Here is a 20,219-nt window from a genome sequence, read left to right on the forward strand (position 1 = left end):
AGAGCCTTTTGGACAAAAGCTTAATTGTTTAGCAGTCTTTCTGTTGCACCTGTCTGCGACTCAACATCACCACTTTATCTATCCTTTTCATAATATAGTCATTATCCCATCCTGGACATTCCATTGTTTCATATTCTTGTCATCTTTCTTGCTCTTCACTCCAAGAAAATTTTGCATCTGCCTGCAACAGATTTTGAATTGATCATGTACTGTAAATGAATACTTTTATGAACCATCTGCCCAAGGAGTACATTCCAAGGAAGCTTCTGACATCATGAATGTGCCGAGGAACTGGAAAATCTGTTACAGCTGTTACTTTTTCTGGGTCAGGACAGACTATATATATCCATCAACCAGGTATCCCAAGATTTATACTTCTTTGGTGACGAAGAAATACTTTGTCAGATACAGGCAAAGACCTATGTTGAAGACATATTTCAACCCATTTGTCAAGCACATCCATTTAAAATGCTGAAGTAGATGTCCTTCATGCATTCACAGGTGGCTAGAGTATTGCACAGATCAAACGGCATAACTCTGAACTCATCCAGTCAATCAGTTACACTGACAGCAGTGTTTTCCCAGTTTGTCTCATCAATCTCAATCTCTCATTACCCAATCTGCATATCTATAGCAAAGAAATATTTTTGCTCCATCAGGCAGTCCACAGTGTCTTCAATGAGTGGCATTGAATATACATTCTATTTTGTAATTTTATTCAGTTGCTGGTAATTAACACATAAAAGCTGGGTGGCATTTTTCCTCTTTACTACAACAAAAGGGGGATGACCAACAACATTCCGATGGCTGAATTACGTCATTGTGCAGAGACTCCTCCATTTTCTTCTCAGTTATCCACTGCCCGGCTGAAGATACCCTATTTCATGTGATCTCTAACGTTTTCTAGTGTGCTTTTGGGTATTCTGCCACGTTGGTGTTTCCATTTTATGCATATTATCTTGACCACCGACCCAACCAACCTCTTCAGATGCTAGGAGTTTTGCTGTTATTTGTACTTGCAGCATGGAATCCAAGCATTCTGTGAATTATTGTTGATTTCATGCCACTATTTATAGTTCATAATGCCCACTATGTTCTTTGACACTCTTTTGTTTCTCAGAGCTCAGACTGACATTCTGTGAAACACAAATTCTCTCAGCATTCTCCAGCTGTGGTGGATGTGATGGCCAGTGAAATTTTAAGAATGCCAGACCCAGACCCCAAGCATTATTTAAATTTAAACCTCCATGCTGCTTATTAGGTTTTCTGACATTCTTATTTCAACAGAATCTTTAATTATGCTGTCCCACAAACTTGGCATTTGCACCACGATACTAGTCTCATAGCATTTAATTTCATCATTATATTCACGGCAGTACTTGGCTACAGATGACTCGTTTGGTTGTTTTAGCTGGGTATGTTGCTGGTATTACTTGCATCTCTCCTCAACTGTTCTGTCCCTCGTAAGATATTTCACATAAGCATGGCATGTGATACACACCTGGATTTCAGAGAACTAGATAATCCTTAACATTACAAAGAATAATTTTTGTCTTAGTTGAAGGGAACAAAATACACAGAATGTCATTTTTCCATTGGAGTCTACCAATCTTTGCTTAGCAACACTATTTGTAGGAGTTGTTTTTCTTAGTCTGAAACTATTCGAGCTTTATGGACCAAAGTCGATACCTCCAAATTTCTTTGCGAGAGATGGTGATGACTTAAGGTGCGGAGATAGAGATCAGTGTGCTTAGGTTTGCTGTATGTACTCTGACCCAGGGACTCATCCTTTCCTCTCTTAACTAACACTTCATGGAAAGATAATTGGGCTCTTTTTTCAAGTTCTGTTATTAATGATGCATTACAGTGTGAAGAGTACCAGTGTTCCAGGAACTCTTGAAGCTTTTCTACTCTATGTGGCCACCTGACAAATGTGTTGTTCATGTATCCATAGAAACATACTGGTTTCTGTTGGGAATGCAGGAGGACAGCATAGGTTGTCTTCAATCAGAAAGCTTCACAACAGTTACTAACAAAATTATATTTATTAAATATGAAGAATTACTCAACTTAAATGATGCTTCTTCTTGTGAAATGCCCAGCACAAGTAGATGTTTGAAATTATTACAAGTCCTCTAAAATATTAAAGTCTGGTCACTGTGTCTCTGAGTGAAGCCTACGCAGCGTCCAGAGCTGGCACAAGATGTCTTTGGAGCCTCAGTGTCGAGGACAATGGACGAACACTGCAGCTTGTAGACTTGGTGGTAACTGGAGATTGTACACGACTCAGCGCACTGAAGAGAGCTCTCTGCCGTAGCTCAGTGCTCCAGTATATTTAACAAGGCATCAACCAAATGCTATCCACACATGTGACGTCCATGGGTTGGCAGCTGTGGCCTCTGGTGAACCTCAATGTAGTTCGTACTGCCATCCCACACAGCAGCTGCACTACGAGTGTTTGGTGTGGTACTCTCTGGAGTACTGTTAGCACAGTTTCAACTCAACAGATTCTAATATTTGCTGAAAAGTGGTCCATATGAAGGTTCACAATAATAGGAAATAACTGACTACCTACGCAACCCATTAGTTTCTTCATAACATTTTCTGTCAAACAGGAAATCAGTTCTGTGAAACAATCATCAGACTTTTCTATGGAATGAGAAAATGAAACTCTTGTATAGAGGGAGACTACATTAAAACTGGCCATAATATACATGTTCTGTAGTGGCAGTTGTCTGAGGTTATGTACAAAGTTGGAGGAGATGAAACTGTGATGTTCAAACTTCCTCACATGTTTGCTGAGAATGTGTTTAAGATATTTTGCCAGCTAGTATGTAAGTTTGCCAGTATTATTAACTCTAGGTCTTAGAGAAATTCCTTCCTCGAATAACTTAGAATGGACATATAGTCATGGTGGCACTGTCGCTCATTTTTAAGACCCTTAATGTTGTTATTTGGCAAGCCTGACTCACTGAGAAGAGTCTTCATCTTCCTTTCAATTTTATTCGTAGGGTCAACATTTACCTGTGCAAAAGACTGAAAATCTTCTTATTGTAGTCCACATGCAACACCAAAACCCTAACATTTCCCCTAATGGCTGGCAGAACTACATTTTCCTTATCCCCTCATAGATTTCTCAATGCTGCTCATTCTCCCTTGGAGATGTGCGTGTGCTCTACAAGTTTCGCTGCAAACCTCTTTTACTGCTTCCAGTGGGAGAGAAGCAACAACATGCTCCACAGAGGTTAGGTATTCTGCTTTTTAATTCTGCTTGTGACCATGTCATAGTGTCAACCCACGCCCAAGAATCTGTAGAAAGTTTTGCTGACATATACAAATGCAGATGGGAAAGCTCTTTTTGAAGTGGCATTCAGCATTAGTCAAGTGCCACAAATTCTCTCTCGTACTACAGCCAGGCTTGCATGGCACATTATCCTATTCACTGCTGGCGTATTAATGTGATTTTTGACTTTAGGTACAACTTGTTCATCTTGACACCTTGTTAGGAAGGTCTGTGTACTGGGGAGTTGACCTTTCTTTTGGTGGAACTTATCCAACTTGTGTATGTTGTGAAGAACCTCCTCAGCCTACAGTGAAGTGAGGTGATCTCTCAGGCTTTCTCAGTGCAACTGCTTAATAGTGTGCTTCTGAGTGTTGTGCCGAGTTGTTATTTCCATTTTACGCGCAATATTTCGACAACTGACCCATCTGTCTTCTTCACACGCTACAAGTTTTATGTGTGTTCATAGTATGGACTCCAACCAGATTGTGATCTACTGTTGGTCTCATGCTGCTGTTTAAACGAAGTTCAATTTCTGATACTAACTATGTTCTTTAATACTGTTGCATAAAATGGAAACAACAACTCAGCAGAAAAACTGGATGCACACTATTAACCCTATTTCAACACTGACTAGTGGGTGAATGGTGTCCAGTGTTTAACTGTTCTTTCACATACAGTCATATGATGTCTCATTTCTTCCCTAATTTTGAATTCATCTGAAAATTTGTCCCACTTCTTGAGCCTTGCTCCAAGTACTGTCTATGGTGGAAGCTTGCTTTATTGATAACAAATTAATCTTCATCCAATAAAATTGCAAAACAATGACGGCTCTACAGAGTATCGAGTTTTCCAATGACAGGATTCCATGCAGTATATAACAAGAAATCACAGACTGAATTGGTAAGGTGCTCAGGTAGTTGTATTTCCACAGGTTTCTTAATGACGGAGTTCCAAAAGTTCAAAGTGCTGGCCACAATTTTTTCTTCATTGTAAGTCATTGAACTACCAATAAAAATACAATGCTTAACTATTGCAGATTTTCTGGCTTGGAGGAGGTGATTATGCCACTGGTGCTCCACAATATGATCCTGAATAGTGCATGAGTCACCCTATATAACATTCACAACACTTCCACAGAATTCTATAACACACTGCCTTCCACAGCTCTATATCGTCTTTGACTGAAACCAGAAATGCAAATGCTGGAGGACAAAATATCTCTTAAACATTAAGTTTTCTTAATATTCTGCCTATTTTCGTAGAAGCATTCCCAGTACATGGCAGGTAAGCTGGTATCCTAAAATCTCAATCTTGTTTTTGGTCTGCCGTTTCTATGTATCAAGTGCTCTCTGTATCTGGAATGAATATCTATTTTCTAGGAACACATTTTTAAGATGTTCAAATTCTGCCTACAGGTTATCACCACTTGCGATTCTTATGTGACCCATAGTGAGAACACGGGCTCTCCAAATTACAATAGCACCAAACACTTAGCCTTGCTATTTAGACCCCTTATGAGAAGATGTGCTCATAAAATATGCAACTCACAGACTTTATTTGCTAACTTAAATCACTCAAAATGAATAGTTCTGTTTTTATTAGTCAGCTTTGAGATGGTTTACTTATTCAATAAGGTTCCCCTTTAGAATTATTGATCTATTATTGGCAAAATTGTTGATGACAAGATTAAGCTTTGATTACATATGTTGTAACATCAACATATTTTTAGTTGATAATGAATTTTTTGAACAGACTATGGCTATGGGTAGTCCTTGTCAGCCTTGGTAGCCTATGGAGGTCTTTTGAGAAAAAGGTGCAGTGGTCAACTAGTTTAATGAAATTTGTCATTAAAAATTATCTTTTTTTACAAACCAACAACTCAGTTCTTGGAATCAATACTAGAAATAAGAATAACTTTCACAAACATTTTAAAGTCGCTTATTTTGGTTCAGAAAGGTGTCCACTATTATTATACATTTTCAATACATTTTCAATAACATGACAGCAGGCATAAAAATATTGTTCAGTTTGTTAACAGTCTAAAGGATTTATTGGTAGCCAACTCCTTCAAATCCGCTGATGAATTTCTTAGCGGAACTGAATGATGCATGTATGTTATTAATAATATCACATAATGTGAACATTGCATATGATTCCAAATCCACTAGAGCAATTTCATTTGGGACTGTGGAAATACATTAGAATATCTATTCTTATTTTATAAAGATTTATAATGTATTCTATTTATAATGTATGACAGGTTCCACATCCCAGAGTATCTCATCACTATAGATCAATTGGAATGAAAAGTACATCTAATCTAATCTAATACAATCTTTAAAACCCACAGTATTTACAGGGTAGGTTGATGAAGCTTTGTAGTGTGGCCCCATGGTAGAGATGAATTATATGAATTTTTACACCATCTAAATTACATCCATGCAAATATTCATTTTACAGCAGAAATCAAAAATGTGGGATGCTTCCCATTCTTGGATGTTTTGGTTCGCCACTAAGATGATGGCACCTGGAGGTACAAAGTTTATAGGAACTTGCATCATACGGGCTTGTATTTATGTGCAAACAATTGTCGCCACCCTTCTCAAAACTATGGTGGATAGGGCACACGGCAATGCTGCGAACAGCAGTTGGCACGGTGAGGTTTTTTTTCTTAAAAAGAGTTTTTGAAACAAGTACGTACTTTTCCCAACTGATACACGAGGTCCTACGAATAAAATTAAAAACGGACATACAGAATTACAAAAAAGAAGTAGAGGATTTTCAGGTCATGAATGTCCTACTATATGTGAAAAATCTGTCATGAAAAATAGATTGTATCTCACCAAGCACAACGTTAAACTATCTTTCGGACCCCGCTGATGACACTAGCAGTTTCGGATTCCATCAAAAATGACTTGATGCTCTCAGGAGTTGGTTTACAAGATTCCTCGCGAGTGTGGATTTTAATACATTGGGCAGTCAGTCTGTTGTTGTTGTTGTGGTCTTCAGTCCTGAGACTGGTTTGATGCAGCTCTCCATGCTACTCTATCCTGTGCAAGCTTCTTCATCTCCCAGTACCTACTACAACCTACATCCTTCTGAATCTGCTTAGTGTATTCATCTCTTGGTCTCCCTCTACAATTTTTACCCTCCACACTGCCCTCCAATGCTAAATTGGTGATCCCTTGATGCCTCAGAACTTGTCCTACCAACCGATCCCTTCTTCTGGTCAAGTTATGCCGCAAACTTCTCTTCTCCCCAATCCTATTCAACACTTCCTCATTAGTTATGTGATCTACCCATCTAGTCTTCAGCATTCTTCTGTAGCACCACATTTCAAAAGCTTCTATTCTCTTCTTGTCCAAACTATTTATCGTCCATGTTTCACTTCCATACATGGCTACACTCCATACAAATACTTTCAGAAATGACTTCCTGACACTTAAATCTATATTCGATGTTAACAAATTTCTCTTCTTCAGAAACGCTTTCCTTGCCATTGCCAGTCTACATTTTATATCCTCTCTACTTCGTCCATCATCAGTTATTTTGCTCCCCAAATAGCAAAACTCCTTTACTACTTTAAGTGTCTCATTTCCTAATCTAATACCCTCAGCATCACCCGATTTAACTCGACTACATTCCATTATCCTCGTTTTGCTTTTGTTGATGTTCATCTTATATCCTCCCTTCAAGACACCATCCATTCCGTTCAACTGCTCTTCCAAGTCCTTTGCTGTCTCTGACAGAATTACAATGTCATCGGCGAACCTCAAAGTTTTTATTTCTTCTCCATGGATTGTAATACCTACTCCAAATTTTTCTTTTGTTTCCTTTACTGCTTGCTCAATATAGAGATTGAATAACATCGGGGAGAGGCTACAACCCTGTCTCACTCCCTTCCCAACCACTGCTTCCCTTTCATGTCCTTCAACTCTTATAACTGCCATCTGGTTTCTGTAAAAGTTGTAAATAGCCTTTTGCTCCCTGTATTTTACCCCTGCCACTTTTAGAATTTGAAAGAGAGTATTCCAGTCAACATTGTCAAAAGCTTTCTCTAAGTCTACAAATGCTAGAAACGTAGGTTTGCCTATCCTTAATCTTTCTTCTAAGATAAGTCGTAAGGTCAGTATTGCCTCACGTGTTCCAGTATTTCTACGGAATCCAAACTGATCTTCCCCTAGGTCGGCTTCTACTAGTTTTTCCATTCGTCTGTAAAGAATTCGTGTTAGTACTTTGCAGCTGTGGCTTATTAAACTGATTGTTCGGTAATTTTCACATCTGTCAACACCTGCTTTCTTTGGGATTGGAATTATTATATTCTTCTTGAAGTCTGAGGGTATTTCGCCTGTTCCATACATCTTGCTCACCAGATGGTAGAGTTTTGTCAGGACTGGCTCTCCCAAGGCCGTCAGTAGTTCCAATGGAATGTTGTCTGCTCCGGGGGCCTTGTTTCGACTCAGGTCCTTCAGTGCTCTGTCAAACTCTTCACGCAGTATCGTATCTCCCATTTCATCTTCATCCACATCCTCTTCCATTTCCATAATATTGTCCTCAAGTGCATCGCCCTTGTATAGACCCTCTATATACTCCTTCCACCTTTCTGCTTTCCCTTCTTTGCTTAGAACTGGGTTTCCATCTGAGCTCTTGATGTTCATACATGTGGTTCTCTTATCTCCAAATGTCTCTTTAATTTTCCTGTAGGCAGTATCTATCTTACCCCTAGTGAGATAAGCCTCTACATCCTTACATTTGTCCTCTAGCCATCCCTGCTTAGCCATTTTGCACTTCCTGTCGATCTCATTTTTGAGACGTTTGTATTCCTTTTTGCCTGCTTCATTTACTGCATTTTTATATTTTCTCCTTTCATCAATTAAATTCAATATTTCTTCTGTTACCCAAGGATTTCTACTAACCCTCTTCTTTTTACCTACTTGATCGTCTGCTGCCTTCACTACTTCATCCCTCAAAGCTACCCATTCTTCTTCTACTGTATTTCTTTCCCCCATTCCTTTCAATTGTTCCCTTATGCTCTCTCTGAAACTCTGTACAACCTCTGGTTCTTTCAGTTTATCCAGGTCCCATCTCCTTAAATTCCCACCTTTTTGCAGTTTCTTCAGTTTTAATCTACAGGTCATAACCAATAGATTGTGGTCAGAGTCCACATCTGCCCCTGGAAATGTTTTACAATTTAAAACCTGGTTCCTAAATCTCTGTCTTACCATTATATAATCTATCTGATACCTTTTAGTATCTCCAGGGTTCTTCCATGTATACAACCTTCTATCATGATTCTTAAACCAAGTGTTAGCTATGATTAAGTTGTGCTCTGTGCAAAATTCTATCAGGCGGCTTCCTCTTTCATTTCTTAGCCCCAATCCATATTCACCTACTACGTTTCCTTCTCTCCCTTTTCCTACACTCGAATTCCAGTCACCCATGACTATTAAATTTTCGTCTCCCTTCACTATCTGAATAATTTCTTTTATTTCATCATACATTTCTTCAATTTCTTCGTCATCTGCAGAGCTAGTTGGCATATAAACTTGTACTACTGTAGTAGGTGTGGGCTTCGTATCTATCTTGGCCACAATAATGCGTTCACTATGCTGTTTGTAGTAGCTTACCCGCATTCCTATTTTCCTATTCATTATTAAACCTACTCCTGCATTATCCCTATTTGACTTTGTGTTTATAACCCCGTAGTCACCTGACCAGAAGTCTTGTTCCTCCTGCCACCGAACTTCACTAATTCCCACCATATCTAACTTTAACCTATCCATTTCCCTTTTTAAATTTTCTAACCTACCTGCCCGATTAAGGGATCTGACATTCCACGCTCCGATCCGTAGAACGCCAGTTTTCTTTCTCCTGATAACTACATCCCCTTGAGTAGTCCCCGCCCGGAGATCCGAATGGGGGACTATTTTACCTCCGGAATATTTTACCCAAGAGGACGCCATCATCATTTAATCATATAGTAAAGCTGCATGCCCTCGGGAAAAATTACGGCCGTAGTTTCCCCTTGCTTTCAGCCGTTCGCAGTACCAGCACAGCAAGGCCATTTTGGTTATTGTTACAAGGCCAGATCAGTCAATAATCCAGACTGTTGCCCTTGCAACTACTGAAAAGGCTGCTGCCCCTCTTCAGGAACCACACGTTTGTCTGGCCTCTCAACAGATACCCCTCCGTTATGGTTGTACCTACGGTACGGCTATCTGGATCGCTGAGGCACGCAAGCCTCCCCACCAACGGCAAGGTCCATGGTTCATGGGTGGGGTTGCTCAATATACAGATTGAATAACATTGGGGAGAGGCTACAACCCTGTCTTACTCCCTTCCCAACAACTGCTTCCCTTTCATGTCCCTCGACTCTTATAACTGCCATCTGGTTTCTGTACATATTGTAAATAGCCTTTCGCTCCCTGTATTTTACCCCTGCCACATTCAGAATTTGAAAGAGAGTATTCCAGTCAACATTGTCAAAAGCTTTCTCTAAGTCTACAAATGCTAGAAACGTAGGTTTGCCTTTCCTTAATCTTTCTTCTAAGATAAGTCGTAAAGTCAGTATTGCCTCACGTGTTCCAATATTTCTACGGAATCCAAACTGATCTTCCCCGAGGTCGGCTTCTACTAGTTTTTCCATTCGTCTGTAAAGAATTCGTGTTAGTATTTTGCAGCTGTGGCTTATTAAACTGACTGTTCGGTAATTTTCACATCTGTCAACACCTGCTTTCTTTGGGATTGCAATTATTATATTCTTCTTGAAGTCTGAGGGTATTTCGCCTGTCTCATACATCTTGCTCACCAGATGGTAGAGTTTTGTCAGGACTGGCTCTCCCAAGGCCGTCTGTAGTTCCAATGGAATGTTGTCTGCTCCGGGGGCCTTGTTTCGACTCAGGTCTTTCAGTGCTCTGTCAAACTCTTCAGGCAGTATCGTATCTCCCATTTCATCTTCATCTACATCCTCTTCCATTTCCATAATATTGTCCTCAAGTACATCGCCCTTGTATAGACCCTCTATATACACCTTCCACCTTTCTGCTTTCCCTTCTTTGCTTAGAACTGGGTTTCCATCTCAGCTCTTGATGTTCATACATGTTGTTTTCTTATCTCCAAAGGTCTCTTTAATTTTCCTGTAGGCAGCATCTATCTTACCCCTAGTGAGATAAGCCTCTACATCCTTACATTTGTCCTCTAGCCATCCCTGCTTAGCCATTTTGCACTTCCTGTCGATCTCATTTTTGAAACGTTTGTATTCCTTTTTGCCTGCTTCATTTACTGCATTTTTATATTTTCTCCTTTCATCAACTAAATTCAATATTTCTTCTGTTACCCAAGGATTTCTACTAGCCCTTGTCTTCCTTAAGTTCCCACCTTTTTGCAGTTTCTTCAGTTTTAATCTACAGGTCATAACCAATAGATTGTGGTCAGAGTCCACATCTGCCCCTGGAAATGCCTTACAATTTAAAACCTGGTTCCTAAATCTCTGTCTTACCATTATATAATCTATCTGAAAGCCTTCCAGTATCTCCAGGCCTCTTCCATGTATACAACCTTCTTTCATGATTCTTGAACCAAGTGTTAGCTGTGATTACGTTATGCTCTGTGCAGAATTCTACCAGACGGCTTCCTCTTTAATTTCTCTCCCCCAATCCATATTCACCCACTATGTTTCCTTCTCTCCCTTTTCCTACTCTCGAATTCCAGTCACCCATGACTATTAAATTTTCATCACCCTTCACTATCTGAATAATCTCTTTTATCTCATCATACATTTATTCAATTTCTTCGTCATCTGCAGAGCTAGTTGGCATATAAACTGGTACTACTGTAGTAGGTGTGGGCTTCGTATCTATCTTGGCCACAATAATGCATTCACTATGCTGTTTGTAGTAGCTTACCCATATTCCTATTTTCCTATTCATTATTAAACCTACTCCTGCATTACCCCTATTTGATTTTGTGTTTATAACCCTGTAGTCACCTGACCAGAAGTCTTGTTCCTCCTGTCACCGAACTTCACTAATTCCCACTATATCTAACTTTAACCTATCCATTTCCCTTTTTAAATTTTCTAACCTACCTGCCCGATTAAGTGATCTGACATTCCACGCTCCGATCCGTAGAATGCCAGTTTTCTTTCTCCTGATAACGACATCCTCTTGAGTAGTCCCCGCCCGGAGATCCGAATGGGGAACTATTTTACCTCCGGAATATTTTACCCAAGAGGACGCCATCATCATTTGATATTGTCCTCAAGTCTGTACACTCCCTGAAAGGTGTACGGAACACCGAAGGTAAATGGCTGTAGCAGACTACTGCATTAACATAGGTCACTCTTTGCTGTTATGACAATGTTGAACTTCTAGCAAATCCTTAATCAAAATGGCTCTAAGCACTATGGGACTTAACATCTGAGTTCATCAGTCCCCTAAACTTAGAACTACTTAAAACTAACTAACCTAAGGGCATCACACACATCAATGCCCGAGGCAGGATTCCAACCTGCGACCATAGCAGCAGTGCGGTTCCGGACTGAAGTGCCTAGAACCGCTCGGCCATAGTGGCCAGCCAATGCCTTCATCATCCTGGGATTCAATTATGAAGAAAGCAGTAGAAATTCATATGAAGGAGGATTAATAGAAATGGTGGTTTCAATCTGCACAAAGCACAGAACCTGCAGCTTTCTTTGATCGGCTCACTAAGACATACCTACTGTCCAGCACCTATTGATGTAGTGTTATCCAAGCATGCATCAGGCATCCAACCACAGATTCAACTTATGCATAGTTCTTAGACAGCCATTGTGTAACTGTGGCTACAGGCATTGTGGAATACAGTTGAAATATCAAGTGAAGAAACTAAGTTTCTACAGTTGCAACCCAAAATCTAATGGATCAGTACCTTTATTTTGCTGATAAGATAGTACTGTTTACCCCTGGATGGAATAATGTAACACAGAAAGTTTGTATGCTGACCTGAATATCAATTATGAAAAGATTAAAGTAATGTATAACCAGTCCCACTGGCAGAAAAACTGTTCAAATTAACTAGCTGATGAGTTCTTGTTAGTATTTAGAGCATATGAAGACGACTGAATGGACATCAACAGAAAGCTGACGAGTTCTTGTTGGTATTTAGAGTATATTAAGATGACTGAAAGAACATCAACAGAAATAAACAGAATAGTATAAATGACATGAAGCTTTTTTGGTCAACTAAATTACGTTTCTAAAACCAAAAACATAAAATAAGGAAAAGGCAACCACTCAATTATAGTGAAGTGATGTGTGGAGCATAGACCCATGTAACAGAAAACAGTGTTCCCACTAGCTTTCAAGCTCTTGCTCCTTTTCTAGTAAAAGTACACACATTCACACAGACACACAACCACACAGACACCCAAACGCACAGTCCTGTGGGCATAATGAGACTGATTATTGATTAGCAATTACTGAAAGCAGTTGCCTGAGCTGATAGCAATGGGGAGAAGGTAGGAAAGGATACAAGGAGGGTGCAGTGGGAAAGAGGCAGCTGTTATGACAGATAGTCCATGGTTGCACACAATGAAAGGAGTACTATGGGTAGAACAAAGAGAGGTACAGAAACAGGGAAAGAGAGAGAAGAGAGAGGGGGGAAAGGAGAGGAAAATTGGAATGAAGATAGGTAGAAATGGCCAGGGGGGGGGGGGGGGTGAGGGAGGGGGGGAGGGATGGAGGGAGGGCAGTAGGGAGGGAGGGAGGGAAAGAGAGAGAGAGAGAGAGAATGCATGTGTGGGGAGGAGGGCAGGAGGAAGAGTGGTTGGAGGAGGCAGTACACAATATGGACACAGGAGGTGTGGTGTAGACAGAGGAGAGAACGGAAAAGGTAAGGTGAAGCATTGGAAATCAGGTTAACAGAGGTTCAGGCCAGGGTGATTGCAAGACCACAGAATATGCTGGAGAGACAATTCCCACCTGCGTAGTTCAGAGAAACTTGTGCTGGAAAGGAATATTTAACTGGCCTACTTCGTAAAGTAGCTGTTGACATCATTTGTGTTATGGTGTGCAGCATGTTTGGCAACTGGATGGTCAGGTTTGCGGTTCACTACAATCTGGCAGTGGCCATTCACGTGAGTACTGCCATTCACATGAGTAGACAGGTGGTCACTTGACAATAACTGCAGCATAGCTGATACATAACGTGACTGTTTTCACACATGACCCTGCCTTTTATTGGGTGGAAAATGCCTGTGGCTGGACTGTAGTATGAGCTGGTCAGTGGGTATATGGGATAGCACATGGGGATTGCCCATGGTGTGCACAATTGGGAGCAGAATTGGACTATGGATGGACAACACTATTCTTTAGGTGGGTGAGCTGTGAAACACTGCTTTGGCTAATGTGGGTACAATAGCCTCCATCTCAGGGCACAAGAGGTAGTTAAAACCCTGGTGGAGGATGTGGTTGACCTTTTAAGGCCATGGTGGTACTGAGAGATCAGAGGGGTGCTGGTCAGTGGTTGGTTAACAGGTTAACTGGTGTCAGAGAAGCAGATGACTCAGTACACTTGTTTATGGATGAGGCTGATAGGATACCATCTCACATTAAAGGCTCTAATAAGGTTATCGGTGTATTTTGACAACTCCTACTTCTTACTGCAGATGCAGTGTCCACGGGTGGCATGACTCAACACCTATGAAGGTGGGCTGTTCAATCAAGAAGGTCCAAGTGGAGTGCATATGGGAGTAGGTGTTGAGTTTGTGGAGGGAAGAGAAAAGGTTGTCATTGCTATGAGTCCAGATCATGAAAAAGCTGTCAATGAATCTGAATCAAACGAGGGGTTTTAGGTGTGGACTGTATAGGAAGGATTCTTCTAAACAGCCCACAAATAAGTTGGCATAGGATGGTGCCACATGAATATTCATGGCAATACCACAGATTTGTTTGTACATTTGCCCTTCTCAGGTAAAGTAATTGTGGGTCAGGAAGTGGTTGGTTAGTAGAATTAGGAAAGAGCTGGAGGGTTTTGGTATCAGGACGACACTGGGAAAAGTTATGGTCATGGGGAAAGTTGGTGTACGAGGACATTGCTTCCAAAATGATCAACAAGGAGTCTGGTGGTAATGGGACAGGAACTGTGAAGAGATGGTGAAGGAAGGTAACAGTGTCTTGAATGTAGGATGGGAGGTTCAGCAGGATGTCAGAAAAGTCTATGGTCTTGGGGAAAGTTGGTGTACAAGTATACTGCATCCACAATAATCAACAATGAGTTGGGTGGTAAAGGGAAAGGAACTGTAGAGAGGTGGTGAAGGAAGGAAACAGTGTCTCGAATGTAGGATGGGAGGTAACAGACAATAGTTTGGAGATGTTGGTCAACAGGGCAGAGAGGTTCATCCTGCAGAAGCATTGTACCCACGCACAATGGGACAATCAGTAGGTAGACCTAAGAGTGAGTTTGGGGACTAGCTTTGATAGGAGTAGTGGTGTGTGGAGGGGGATGGACTCAGGGGTAAGTTTTTTGGGATGGACCCAACACCTTGAGGGGCTACTGGAGGTCATGTTGGACTTTTGGAATAGGATCATGGGTTGTATGCAGAGGTGTAAAAAAGTTGGTGGAGACACTCGGCCACATAATCACAATGATTCAAGACTACTGTGGTAGAGCCTTTGTCTGCAAGAAGTCTGAATTGTTTTGCAGGTTATGAATAGCAATGTGTTCCACACGGAAGGATTTAGGAAAGGAAAGAGAGGCAATGCTGGAAGTGACAAATCCCTGAAAGATTACCAGGGGATGAATGAGTGGAAGGGGAGGTGGATCATAGTTAGAGGGAGGTTGTAACTGTTGTAAACAATGTTCTATACAGGGTTTCGGTTGGCCGTTGTCAGGTGGAGTGTGTAGTGCAGAAATGCTTCCACTGCAGGGAACAAGTAAAGGAGATAAGGTCCTTTACAAGACCAGCATGGTTGAAACTGAGGGCTTTAGAAAATACTGAGGCTTCTGCAGGGATCAGGGTTTTGGCAGAAAGGTTGGTAAAAATGTTATGGGCTAGGTGTTCACAAACAGTGTGTTTCACGTAGAGTGGAGGAAGTTTTGGGGGATGTGGAAGGCAGAGTAAATCAGTAAAATATGGTCAGCAGCTATGAGGGGTTGACTGGGGGGGGGGAGGGGGGGTAGACCAGAGTAGCTTTTTCTTGGCCATGCAGGCATAAGAGAGGAGTGGCTGGAACACTTTCCTCAGATGGTGCTGGGAATGCTGTCCCCACTGTTGAAGGGCATGAGTTTCTATTCTAGTGATGGCATTCAGGGGATTATAACCACTGAGTAAAAGGGTTTTGTGAAAGGAGTACAGGCTGTCGAGTATGGTCTGAGCTTAAATTTTATGATCATGAAGGATCTGATTGGTGAGGGTGAAGGGCTGATGGTATTGTAAAAGATCAAGGTTATTGCAGAAGGACAGAAGAGGCCAGTTTTAATGGTAAGCTCATAAAGTGGGACTCTAAGTGCCACACACGATTTCAGAAATTCATAAATGGAATGGCACTCAGTGAGCAATAGAGAGAGTCATGTTGAGAATTATTATACGAAATGGGGAAACAAACAAATAGATCAGGGGACAGACTGGAGTGGAAGATGTAATTATGGCTTTAATGAAAGTGAAATGAAGGGGTGGGCAGTACACACATGCAGACAAATAGATGGCACATGGACCAAGGAAGTACTTTGCTGAAAATCCAAGAGATAAGAAAACAGAGACACACTGACCTGTAGAAAATACATGTAGATGACGTTAGAAAAAGTGCATGCATAAAACTCCAAAAAGTCTAGAGGCAACCTTTATCCAGAAGTGAATAGCTGGCCTATATTCAGAAGTGAATCTCTAATGGCTTACGACAGTAACCAGTGACAATGATGATGAAGATGATCACAATGACCTGAGCTGAGGTCAATGGGTCAGTGTGGCAGGATATTGGGTACAGAGAGCCCTACCAGCAATTCAGCTAGTTGCCTGATGGCCCCAGCATACAGTGAACTCACTAGCTGAAATACTGACAGCTTACCTGCAGTCATTACCAACTGATTTTCCTGAAGTAGACCATGACTACTTTTTTACTTATTCCTCTTTCTTTTTGCCCTTGCCTCAGCACTCAGGTATGAAGTTAATGTATCAGAGTAATAATAAGTCTGCCTAAAAACCTACAGAATGGTGTCTGTGACAGTAACTTTCCAAATCAGCTAAAAAAAAAAAAAAAAAAAAAAAGAGAGAGAGAGAGAGAGAGAGAGAGAGAGAGAGAGAGAGAGAGAGAGAGAGAGGAATATTGCATAATTAAAGATTTTATATTAAATGTTTTCTATTGCTGACATTAGCTATATTACATGTACACATGTACATGTATCTCTACAATAATAATAAAAATGAAATTATCTTTTTTTCAGGTACATGTTGAATTGCTTACAAACAACACTAAAAATTCAAACAATGATTACACAGCAGTATTTTGGTGGTTCCCCTGAACTGTATTTCACAACAAGAGGTTGTTGCTGTAACAGCATGGGCAGTGGAATCAGTGGCAAAGTGAACTATTCTCATGAAGTTGAAAGCTGAAATATAGTTGCTAGCCTCATCAAATCGCAAACATAATTCCTTTGAACAACATAAATGTACTTCTGTCTAATTAATAGAGATTCTTAAAAAATAAAAAAAATAGAAAAATTTGACTTAATACACTTACATCTCCAAATGCTTCTGTGCCTCCCAAAATGCCACCAGAGGCGCGTGCTATCTCCCCACAAAATATAAGCCTATTATCTAGAGTAATTTCTACATCTCGGGCACCTCGGAAGGAATGGATTCTTGATTTGTTATAATTCTGAAATGATAAAATATGCACGACACTTGCTTAAAAATTCAGCAAAAAGGCAGTAACTGAATCAGACAACTAATACAAAATCAGGTAAAAAGTTTCAGCAGGTGAACTGTGAATATTATAACAGCAATGGTTACAATGCAAGTGATGAAGGGTCTGCCAACTCATAAAACATATTAAATAAGCAAAGAGATTGGAGCAGCAAATAACACATCAAAAAAGTTTTGCATCACCCCAGCTCCCAGAACTCCTGAAGATAGTCGTTGACTGTGGATATTGTATAACAGACACAGTCCCTTTGACTGTTCAGAGATGTCACTAAACCCACCCAAAAATGTAAACAACCATGCATGAGCGGAGCCTATTAGATGGAGGGGGGTCCGACAGCCGATCAGTTCCAGTCATTCCACCAGGGAGGAGGTACATGGCTCATGTTGTCTGTAGTTCAAACATGCCTAGATGGTCAATACCACAGTTTGATTGTGTCTGCATTGTTACTTTGTGCCAAGAAGGGCTCTCAACAAGGGAAGTGTTGAAGTGTCTCGCAGTGAACCAAAACGATGTTGCTCGAGTATGGAGGAGATACAGAGAGACAGGAACTGTTGATGACATTTCTTGCTCAGGCCACCCAAGAGCTACTACTGCAGTGGATGACTGCTGCCTACGGATTATGGCTCGGAGGAACCCTGACAGCAATGTCACCATGTTGAATAATGCTTTTTGTGCAGCCACACGACATCGTGTTACAACTCAAACTGTATGCAATAGGCTGCATGGTGTGCAATTTCACTCCCGACACCCATGGCGAGGTCCAACTTTGCAACCACAACACCATGCAGTGTGGTACAAATGTGCTCAACAACATGCTGAATGGACTGCTCAGTATTGGCATCACGTTCTCTTCACCAATGAGTGTCACCTATGCCTTCAACCAGATAATCATCAGAGCCGTGTTTGGAGGCAACCCGGTCAGGCTGAACGCCTGGGACACACTGTCCAGCAAGTGCAGCAAGGTGGAAGTTCCCTGCTGTTTTGGGGTGGCATTATGTGGGGTCAACGTACGTCCTTGGTGGTCACGGAAGGCGCTGTAATGGCTGTACGATACGTGAATGCCATCCTCCGACTGATAGTGCTACCGTATCAGCAGCATATTGGTGAGGCATTCGTCTTCATGGACGACAATTTGTGACCCCATCGTGCACACCTTGTGAATGACTTCCTTGAGGATAATGACATTACTTGACTAGAGTGGCCAGCATGTTCTCCAGACATGAACCCTATCGAACATGCCTGGGATAGATAGAAAAGGGCTGTTTATGGATAGCGTGACCCACTAACCGCTCTGAGGGATCTACACCGAATCACCGTTGAGGAGTGGGACAATCTGGGCCAACAAAGTCCTGATGAACTTGTGGATAGTATGCCACAACGAATACAGGTATGCATCAATGCAAGAGGATGTGCTACTGGGTATTAGAGGTACCGGTGTGTACAGCAATCTGGACCACCACCTCTGAAGGTCTTGCTGTATGGTGGTACAATATGCAATGTGTGGTTTTTGTGAGCAATAAAAAGGGTGGAAATGATGTTTATGTTGATCTCTATTCCAATTTTCAGTACAGGTTCTGGAACTCTCAGAACCGAGGTGACGCATAACTTTTTATGATACTCATGCAAATTATGACAAAGTTATCAATAAAAATGAATTAAACAATTTACGAAGCAGAGTACAAATCAATTAAATAGCTGGATCTTCAGCAGAGCTCATAGAAACAAAATTAAAAACAGAGTGAATTTTTCTGGGTTTAAATCTCTACTGCATACTGACTGTCTTAAACAACTATAGACTATGAACTCTATAGACCATAAAGATCACCTTTCATCAAGTAAATATTTCCTTAACTATATGAAATCAGTATCTACAGTAAACCCTTCAGGTTATTATGGACACCTCAGTTTTATACTCTAGAATCTAATGTAAACATTGTCTATCTGCTGCTATACACATTCTCTATAAGTTCCCCCTCTGCTTTCAAGACAGTGAAACCATTTCTTATCAATCTGATCTACTAATTGTTATTAACATTTAAAAGGCTTAACTCACAACCACTATATAAATACAAACTCTTGTATCTTGTTGCAAAATAAGGTTTGTCTATTTTTATGTATCAGCAAGATGGCCGTGAGTGTAGAAGTGTGTGAATCTAACTTGAGAAATAGTTATAGTTATGCTGTTGAAAAGGGAGTTTGTAAGAATTGTAACACTGAAATAACAACGCTAAAAGAACGAATTGCTAGCTTACAATTCATAGTCAGTTCCTTAAGAAGCGATATTGACTCACTCAAGAAAGAAAATCGGGATCTGCGATCGAAGCCAACACTAAGTGAAGTGATACAAGACAAAAGTAATATATCGTCCGAGTGGGTAAAAGTGGCGTACAAAAATAGTGTTCCAAATACAAAAAGAACAACAAAGTTTGCTAAAACTGTCACATTTTCGGAAAAAAACAAATATCATGTTTTGCAAACAAGTGACTGTGATAACGACTCTCCAAATGACCGTGAACTTGAAAAAGTCAGTGAACTGAAAATGAATAGCGTTTTTTCAAATAATGTCAACAACAAACACAGATCATCAGGGAAAAAGAGTAATGTACTATTACTAACAGACAGTCATGGCAGGAATCTATCCAGCATGCTCCGTGAGAAAAATAGCGACATAGCAGTGACTAGTGTAGTGAAACCGGGAGCGGGATGTAAAAATGTTGTAGACATCAACTCTCAGACGAAATTAATGCAAGAAAATGACTTTATCGTCTGTATAATTGGTTCAAACAATGTGGCAAAATATGAAGCAGAGGTTAGCGAGAAAACGCTACAGAATTTTTTACAAGCTAATGAATGCAGAAACACAGTAGTTGCCACACTTCCTCATAGGCATGATATGATTTATAGTTCGTGTGTAAACAAAGAAACTCGGAAAACAAACATTAAAATAAGGAAACTGTGTTCTCAATACACTAAGTGTGATGTACTGGATATAAGCAAGCTGCATCGAAATCTGCACACGAAGCATGGAATGCATT

The 20,219-nt window shown here is 40.6% G+C and overlaps 1 protein-coding gene across 4 annotated transcripts in view; it reads right to left on the reverse strand.

Moving 5' to 3' along the window:
* LOC126412744 (katanin-interacting protein-like) overlaps positions 1-20,219 on the reverse strand; it is a 354,094-nt gene that overhangs the window by 205,635 nt on the left and 128,240 nt on the right. For all 4 annotated transcript variants that reach the window (XR_007575334.1, XM_050082483.1, XM_050082482.1 and 1 more), the window contains one exon: positions 16,999-17,136. Coding sequence is in view for 3 of the 4 variants with exons in the window: in XM_050082483.1 (XP_049938440.1) it covers positions 16,999-17,136 (138 nt within the window). In the remaining variant the exon portion in view is untranslated. The remainder of the gene's footprint in view (positions 1-16,998; positions 17,137-20,219) is intronic.

The sequence above is a fragment of the Schistocerca serialis genome, chromosome 7 (assembly GCF_023864345.2).
Source record: "Schistocerca serialis cubense isolate TAMUIC-IGC-003099 chromosome 7, iqSchSeri2.2, whole genome shotgun sequence".
Lineage (NCBI taxonomy): Eukaryota > Metazoa > Arthropoda > Insecta > Orthoptera > Acrididae > Schistocerca > Schistocerca serialis.